This window comes from Leptidea sinapis, chromosome 14 (genome assembly GCF_905404315.1).
Source record: "Leptidea sinapis chromosome 14, ilLepSina1.1, whole genome shotgun sequence".
NCBI lineage: Eukaryota > Metazoa > Arthropoda > Insecta > Lepidoptera > Pieridae > Leptidea > Leptidea sinapis.
In genome coordinates this window covers 11,596,194-11,606,175 of record NC_066278.1, presented here as the reverse complement: position 1 = coordinate 11,606,175, position 9,982 = coordinate 11,596,194, and the positions used below count along the sequence as shown (strand labels likewise).

Below are 9,982 nucleotides of genomic sequence, written 5' to 3'. Positions count from 1 at the left end.
ATGTAGTACGTGTGGAAGTTATATTTGTTTAATTTGATTGGTCGAAGCTATAGCTCGAAATAATAAATATAATAAAGCTTTTTAGCTTTATGCTTAAAAAAGTAGGGTCGACGATAGGAAATCTTGCGTCGACTCTTCAAATAAACAGCTAGACTCACAATCACGCTAACAAATTGTCCGAAGCAAAACTCTGCCTACGCTTCTATTGGGCAGAGATTTTATTCAATTGTGTTTCGACCGCGCTTTGAATACAACGCTGCGCAATAAGAAAATGCTCTGTGAAAAACTATCCAAATAACAGCATATCCAAACTTAAGAAGGGTGGAGTGTAGTATTTGAGGTAAATGCCCCTTTAATTGACAAAATTGTGTAACTAACTTGACGTTTTTACTCATTTTCCTAAATAATTGCATTTCAATTGCTTAAACAAAAAGCATTTGCCTAGTGTTCGCATCCGAGCTTCTAGTGAGCGTAAACAATATTGACTGAACAATACTGCCACAAAATAAGGTGTTAATTTGAATTTATGAATTTTTTAATGTTCTTTTTAAGTTATTGTATGTGTAATGTTAACACGAGGAACAAACATAAACTTCTTATGCCTACTACTCGATTAAGTCGAGTCAGTAAGTCTCTATTGGGCGATCTATATGCTTTTACAACATTATCCCTGAAAATATACAAAACAGATGGGTTACCAAATTCAAATGGATTGTTTATGTGGTAAAAGTTAATATAACATACCTGATTTTCTTCGGTCCAGCCGTTCTCCAGTTACAAGTATTCGTACAACTTAATTGTGTAATGTATGTAAACTGGAACTAAGTAATTTTATGATTATTCATTGTAAAGGATAGATAGGTATGAATGTATATGATGATTCATGGTTATGCAAAAGTTATAGGAAGCTTGTAATGTTAAAAGATTCATTTCGGTCAGCATAAACACGCAGATTTAGAAACGCGTGAGCAAGCCACGTAGAGCTGGCCGTGGGAAAAACATGACGTGTCCAAATGTATACCTGCAACCTTTAAGGTTTGACCCTGCAATTTAATGAAATTAACCTTTTATTTGATCAATACACTACAATAAACCATAAAACTAATTAAATCAATCTACATAATTATACTGTTGTAAAAAATATACTAAATATGACCTATATTTAGTATATTTTTCACTCAGCATCATGCTGCAGCAAACTACAGGGCTGGTTTACAGTGGGAGCCTTAACAAATGAAGTGAAGATTAATTTATATTTATAGTAACTGAAAATTCACTTACTGAACTGTATGCATTTAAGATTAATAATTCCACCGCCAGCAGTCTTCCCGCCGTCACCTCGCCAGTCCCATTCGGCCGCCACCGGACCGCACCATAATATCGGGCACTCGGTTGTTTATTGTCATCGTCCTAACTATTCAAATATTTGTTAAAATTATGTACTGTAAAAGACAAAATGTATCTACTTCAAATACCAGAATTCATTATCAATTTTTATTGCATGAAATATTTATGTTTCACTTTTTGGCGATAATGGCTTACGCATAAAAGGTATATAATATATGCTGTCGCGGGCTTTTTTGTAGGACTATTTAAAAAAATGAGGTAATAAAATTGAAGAAGTAACGGAAGTCACAACAGAGAAACAGAGAAATAAATACTCAAAACCTTACATAATATACAGTTTACACAGCAATTAAACTAAAATATCAATAAACTGAACTATTATCATTAATATTACGGATATTATATACAGATTTTGATATCTCACCTACTTTTAGTATATATTATAGAACTAGCTGACCCTGACGTTTTTTTTTGCCATATAAATTATTTTTTGCTAAAATAAACTTAGCCTATGCTGCCCCTTATTATATCAGCTACCTGCTAATAAAAGTCTCGGAAAAATCGGTCCAGCCATTTCAAAGAGCCGGAACAAACAGACAGACAGACAATAATTTTAAAAAATGTTTTTTTGGTTGTTGAATGTTATTATATGTATTCATATACATGCAGTAAAAAAACGGTTATTTCAATATTAAAAACAGACACTCCAATTTTATTTATATGTATAGATGTATAGATTACTGCTGACCCGGCAAACGTTGTTCTGTCATATATTAAGTACCCCGCGCCTGTTTTTCTTTGAATTATCATAATATGTAATGAAAAGTCAAGGTATTTCTATGTCAAAAACATATAGATTTCGGATCAGTTATCACCATAAATTATATTACACTAAAACCTCCGAAATATTTCATCTAATGGTATAAGTATTATTCCGATTGGTTTGGTAGTTTTTGCAGTATAATCGAAGGGAAATATACCTCCCAATTTACTAATATACATTTCTGCGTCAGTGTATAATAAAAAAAACCGTGTGCGTCTTGAGATGCCCGACAGATGTGATAGCTTTAACTATAAGTTGAACTATTTAATATTGAAATTGTTGAAATTGAGGAAAGCTTAGGTTATTATTTTTAAATTTTATGTATATTAATATAATAATGTAAGGGAAGGTTATATATGAATAAAATATTTAATTGATTATAAAACATATTTTATTCTTAGTAACAAAAGTAGTAATAAATAAACAAATTCACTTGTAGATTTAAAAAAATATTACTAAGCATTTGAAACAATATTTTAAAACCTTTTAAAAGCATTAAATTATAACGGTTAAAAATCGTTTCAATTGTTTTTTTTTCTAATGGAAGCATCATGTTACGTAACGATGCGGTTTAAACTCCCATAAGAAGTGACCACTTGATAAATTAATTGTATTGAACGTAATAACATTAAGTTAAGAGAAAAAATGTGTGATAGTGGTATAACAGTAAGTTATTACTTGATTTCTACGTCAGTATTCATTTGCGCTTCAAGTTATCAATATGTTTTGTGTATTGCGGTGTGTTACAATGTCGACGAGTGGTAAAATTTATAAGCAATGCAGAAGTTATGCAAATAGGTATTTATTGTAAAAAAATAAATTTAAAGTAATATCTCGGTTTATGTAGCGACTACCTACTAATAGGTTTTAAGCTTGGTTCAGATATATAGCAATTATTAATTAATTTTAAGTGTAATTTAGGAATCGAGGGGTTTTTGGAATTTTGTTGTGGAAAATTTAAATACATATGAACCTTTACGAATACCTCAGCTCAGAATAGTTCAGCTATAGAATAAGCGTCCTTTTTCGGTGTTCCAGGATGACACGGCGTGAGTACCTTCACAAAAAGTGCATACACTTTTCTAAAAGGCTTTCAACACCCGTGTGATTCGTCCCTAGAATTCTGTGGGCGGCGGTGATCACTCATTATCAGGTGATCCGCACACTCGTTTGTCCTCTTACATGAAAATAAAACAGTTTAAACCAATTTTGTTCTCGCGTCGAATCATTAATATTAGGGGTTAAAGTATAAAATTGCCAATTTGTACTGAAAATTATTTCGAATGAATTGAATGAAATCCGTTTTTTTTAACATATTTATTTAATAAAAATATTTACCATTACTATCTATACATTGCTGCCATCTAATAGGAATGAATAAATTCTCATGCTGTATGTGGTCTCACGTTATCACGGAGAAATAACGGTGAAGATCGATTCATGGGTCGGGGCTGTTTCACTGCTAGTTTTGCTATCATTGTTTTGAGTTCGTCACAGACATCTGCGGTGATTACTTGACCATATCAGAGAAAGCTATGAATAACACCATGCTGAGACCACCAAACAGTTAATAATAATAATGTAGCTGTTATAATAGAGCATACAGTCATATTGACATATTTCATGAAAGTTAAATGTTTTCAGATCATAGGTTTGTGATAATTTAAATAATTACTGATTTTTTTTAACCCCATTCTTAAATTTGTTTTCTGAATACTTATCTCATTTGTAACTAATTCATTATAGTATTGTATAATAGGCGTGTATAGTATTGTGTAACTTATATAGCTTGTAATTAGTTGTTAATTTGTATTACTTTTGTTATGTGGTTTTTATCTTACCGTTGCTTACCTTTTAACTAAAAGTGTCGTATAAATTGTTGGAAACTTCACTGGTGAAAGTTTAAGTTTTAAGATTTGTTAATATTTAAGTATCATAATACTGTTTGTTTCCTATACATGAATTAAAAAAAAAACAATTTTTCCCTATCCTTGCCCTGATCGATCCAGTTTCTCAGTCCCCTCTCTAAACGCAACATTGATATTGCGAGCTGTTTCTGCCGCGTTAGTTCCGGGTCGGAACTCGTATTCAAAAATCACTCAAATTTTATAAGTATCCTTCTTTCTTATCTAAGCTGAATAAAACAAATAACTGAAAGTCAAAATTGCAAAATTTATTAATAAACCAAAACAAATCTTATAGCTATATTTACGATACTATGACTACATAAAATTAAAACTATCATTACGTGGAAGCATACCAAGAATACTGGCAGCATTTCCGCGTTGGATAGCTAGGCTGAGCCGTTGACCGAAATAGGCGCGAAGATAGTATTTTGAAAATTCTCCGCGCCTCTGGGCCTCACGAGCCAAGTGTCTCGACACCAAAGGTCACAAAGGTGTATGTGTACTCACTGAGACCAACATATTTGCGACGTTTGCCGTCTTCGGCAGTCGAAGCAGCAGCCACAACACCAAAATTATTAAATAAATAATTCTATTTGTTGAATGCGATTACTGATATGACAGGAATAACGATCATCATGTCACAAAGCAATGAAGTCAAGCTCTAAAGGTTGATGCATTCAGTACAGGATAATTTATATTTATACAATTTATTCTTTATTACTTTTTATTAAATATTTGAAACTTAAAAAGCTCTTAACAAACACAATTCGTATATTGGATGCAATACCTAACAAATAAATTTGTTTTGTCTATTACAGCCATTGTAAAATACTCTATTGATTGAAGAGTGCCCGTTGAATTTCTTGTATGTTCTTCTCACGAGCTCTAATTTTTCCGACCATATGGTAGGACGATTCAAAAGCGCTTAATTTATGCCTGATTGAATAAAGTTTTTTTGACTTAGACCTTAGTAAATATAAAGTATATTACAAGCTGTGCTTTCAAGCATCCTATAAGTATACTATACTTTGAACCGGTTGTATTCGATAAGTGTAACCAGACTATTTGCCGTTACTATTACAGTAATCAAAAAACTTTAAACTGATATTGAAAATACTTTACTAAAAAGAGGTCTATAACTTTTTAAAAGACAAACGAGAAATATCCAAAATTTTGGTATTAATCAGTTTAATAAGTATATATAATGTTTACAGCCAAAAAATATAGATATTATCCAACGCTATGAGTAACGGTTGTTAATTTCGTCAATTCACACGTTTTGTCAATATAAACATACAAGATGTTGTAATGGTATATTGTTTAATTTTGAATTAACTATGCAAATAAGTTTTGTTAGTATTTTCAATTCTCACGTTTGAAACGTTAGACAGAATGCTGACTATTTTTTTTTAAATTGAAACTTTTATTACATCGTCTTAAACTTTTTCGTCTGTGTGTTGCATGTCGCGTTGTTGCGCGTCGCAAATAATTGAAAGTATTCAAATTTCATCACTTTTAACCAATAATTTTAGCCAGGGCTAAGACACAGAGTCAATAGAAATGTTAGTTGGAGACTTATTCTACTTTTATTATTTCCCATTATCATTCCAATTTTCCAAGTATAAAATTAAGATTGATAAAGCGATTTTTATGCACTTGATGGAATATTATTCCAAAAATGTTTAGTTAAATGTCTAGTAGTAATTTTTAGCGAAATTTTTCGAGTCTTGATGCTTCTACAATAAGGCCAACTAGACGAGATGAAGAATATAAACAAAGTTTCAGGGCTTCAAAACATTCTTATTTGAATAAATTATATACAAATTATTCATTCCTTATTCTAATAACTGTCGATTTCTAGAACAAAGATGATTCGTCGGAAGTGTCCGAATCAGCCAAATTTATGACAATACTCAGTATAATGTAACATTGTTTACATTCTTTATCTCCTCTCGTTGGCCTTAGTATACATACTTTTTAGATTTTACTAACCCTTTCTCATTTTCTTTCTTTTCGATTTACATTTATATACCTTTTAACTGCTAGTAAAAAAGACTCTTTTTTTAAATTGTTCTTTATTAATTTGTCTGTTTAGATAAATTAGAAATGAATATTGATATAATATACTCTTCTTCCTTCGTAGTCTTTTGTTCGTCTTCCTTTGCCGTGAAGCAGTATGATGCAAGTATTATTGTGATACAAGGCCCTAGTAAAACTACGGCACGAAGAGCCCTTTTAACTTCTCTCAAAGTAACGGTTAGTTTGTCTCTCCATGTCAAATTGATGATCCCCTTTACGAATTGATGTTGCTTTATGACGTTTACCAAGTTGCAATATCAAATCAACCAAAATCAAAATCACTTTATTCATGTAGGTTAAGGAAATGACACTTATTTATGTCAAGTTTTCTTTTCTTTTTACATTCACTGCCACTTCGCAAAGGGTTGAGCTTTAATGAGAGAAAGAGGACAAGAAAGTCATTGTCACCTATTAAAACAATATTTACAGATTCAATGTTTGATGAATCATTTCAACTAAAATGTATATAAAGTGACGCAACAAAAATACTCAAACCTCCAATACTTAAAAGTAATACCTTTCACGAGTAATTCAAAAAAATAAACGTAATATGATTCTTAAAAACTAGAATTATTGAGTATAGTAGATGCGTCAATCCACACACACCGTATTTTGTAAGTATTTTTACTATTATTGGTACATACCCTATAGCAAACAAATAAATTTCTAATATTGTGATAGTTTAGTTTATTATCAAGGTTATATCATTTTTTAGATTATTTTCATATTCGCTTAATTGTAACTTCTATTCCCTATACTCCATTTTTAGTAGCTATTATTTATGATAATATCTCTTAATTACTTAATTTATGCTTGGAAATATAAATGATTGTGATGACATCACTTAGTTCAAATTAAATTAATATAATATAATTTCTTTGTGATATATGTTTGGATTGCTTCCTGCTAATTTTCCAAGTAGTTTTATTAAGTAAGCTATAAATTATTATATATTAATATTTATTAAAAAGTACAACTCGTCACCCATCCTGCACATAGCCCCGACCTAGCCCCCTGTGATTTCTGTATTTTCCCCAAAATCAAAGATTTTATGAGAGGTTTCACTTTTACCAATTCCAAAGAGGCAGTGATAGCATTCAATCAGCACCTTGAAAACATGTCCTTAGATCTATGGTCCTCCTGTTTTAAAAAATAATAAGGTACGATCGCATGAAAAAATATTAAAAATGTAAAGGAGAGTATTTTGAAAATCATATTATCTGGGATTCAATCTTTCGATTTATCTTTATAAATACCTCTATGACGCGCGATTACTTAACTTTATAATTAGTAATTTAATTCTATTTGCATAAACCTCTGTAACTAAGATGACATTGATTTTTTTTGTTTACTTAGTTATTCTTATTCTACCTGCAAATTCCCCATTTAACTAATTAAGTCATTTTGAGCCTCAATGACCTTAAGTTTTAGTTGTGCTTTAATCTCATATGGATATTTATTTGAAAACTGTCAAAGTGAGGGCTATAATCTTGTAGAACGTAAATGTGGCAGTCACATGTTCAAACTGAAACGCAGAGCCAGTGGCACCCATATTTAGCTTTAGAAAGTACTCAGCTTTAGCTGCACTGGATTCATGGTGTTGCTTAACTTTACTCTATGTATGTATATAGCCTATCTTTATTTATTTACTAATAATCCAACAGGTTTATATAACATTACAATAGACTAACAAATAAGCCAATTTAGGAGTAAGAATAATAATTACAATTCTTTAATAGGAATTCATCTGCTATTTTATGCTAGTATTTTTACGTACGTTAATAATAATAGTATTTAATAGGCATGTGTGTGTGTGTGTATAAGTGTAGGCGAGTGAGGGTGTGGGTGATTGAGTGTTTTCGTGTTTATGCTATACAACTTTATTTTCTTGTGAATTAAGTATTGAGATTTCTTGTAAACAGCGTTGCTTAGACATCGCAAAAATGTCAGCACCTACGTACTCACCATTATTTAATATATTATACATTAAAAAATACTGTTCTGGGCATAATTTGTAGTTACTTGTTGGACGTGAAACAAGCCTGTGATAATTCCGAATAGTCTATAAGGTTATTCCATATCCAAGCTCTCTTCCAAGCTGGTAAAACTCCCACGCCCAAGGTTACGTAAAATAACTCATGTAATAATGGGACATGGCCCTTTTAACAAACATCTGTTTCATAAGGTATAGGTGACGTAGATTTGAGTGCAAGTTTCATTTCTGATTTTTGACAATATTGCCCTTTTCCGTTATTAACAATGGTGCAAATTGTCATACTAAACAATAAACAAAGTGACAATGCGTATAAAAAAACATACTAAGATAGATTTAGGTCCATGCTGATGAAGTAGCAAACAAAGCTAAAAAAAATTTAATCAATGTTAGATTAATGATTTTTTTGTCCGGATTTAATGTAATATTACAAGGCCACACGCAGTATAATCTTCTTTGACGTAATAACGCATGATGTGATTTGGTACTTGAAGAATATTCGTAATACACACACACTTACACTGATGTCTTGAATATAATACACTTTGCTATTCATATTGGTCATCTCATAGACTTACTATAAACTACGGCGCCTATACGCCGTGATATGGTAATATGTAAACATTACTGTGTTTCGGTCTGAAGGAAATAGCCGTAGCTAGTGAAATTACTAAGCAAATGAGACTTAACATCTTATGTCTCAAGGTGACGAGCGCAATTGTAGTGCCGCTCAGAATTTTTGGGTTTTTCAAGAATCCTGAGCGGCACTGCATTTTTATGGGCAGAGCGTATCAATAACCATGAGATGAAGGTCCTGTTCATCTCATCACTTATTTTCATAAAAAAATAAACTAGCGTATTGACAAACGAAGTGTGCAAGAGAGAAGAATATCTCTAACGGAAATACATCAAGCAAAAAAGCGAATCTTTTGTTATCGTTACCGATTTTAATCGACAAGTTGTAAATAGTCAGCACACTTGGAATTACCTAATTAGACTTCTAATTATTATTCAATTAGCGAACGTACAATTCAAAATTGGTCACACATTTTCGAGTTGTCAAGTCTACGGGTAAAATGGACATTGTTTGCAGATGGAAGATTCGAATGGTGAGCCTTATAGCCGAGACTAGTCTGTGTTGACAAGCCGGTGAGGAAATTTTATCGGACATCTCTACATTACAACATACGATTAGAAAATAATTATTTGGTATTCATTTACTTTAACCATTTCAAGATAATATAAGACTCAACATAAAGATAAATTTTCTAGTTTGATCACGCTGACGAACCTTCATGCTTAACCCCCAGGCACGACCTTGCCCTATGCTTCCCCGGGGCATAAAAATAGTAGTGAAGCCCCAGGCCCATGGGTGCCGTACGAGGCGACTTAGAACATTTTACCAGCTTCTTTGCATAGGATGCCAGCTAGATTATCGGTACTACTACAACGCCTTTTACTGCCATGAAACAATGTGGAAGCATTATTGGTCAAAAGGGCGCCAAGGAGAAATGAGACTTAACATCTTATGTCACAAAGTAACGAACGGAATTGTAGTACCATTCAGAATTTTTGGGTTTTCCAAGAATCATAAATGTCACTGCATTGTAATAGGCAGGACTTATTGATCACCAACAGCTGAACAAACTGCTCGTCTCGCCCCTTATTGTCATAAAAACCTGGCCGATTGTGGATCGGATCACGATTTATTATCTATCTATTTTATCCAGCCAACGTTTTCTGAATGAACTACTCAGGGAAAAAGTATATGCATCCTTTGGATTTCTTTTTCTTTTGAAAGATTTATATTCGGTTATCTTAACAGAATTACAA

General features: G+C 32.0%; 1 protein-coding gene across 1 annotated transcript in view; it reads left to right on the top strand.

The window, feature by feature from the left end:
* Nucleotides 1-2,870: 2,870 nt before the first annotated feature.
* LOC126967992 (fatty acyl-CoA reductase 1-like) overlaps nt 2,871-9,982 on the top strand; it is a 29,748-nt gene continuing 22,636 nt past the window's right edge. Inside the window, exon 1 of the mRNA XM_050812752.1 lies at nt 2,871-2,968. Coding sequence (XP_050668709.1) covers nt 2,892-2,968 — 77 coding nt within the window. The 5' untranslated portion in view covers nt 2,871-2,891. The remainder of the gene's footprint in view (nt 2,969-9,982) is intronic.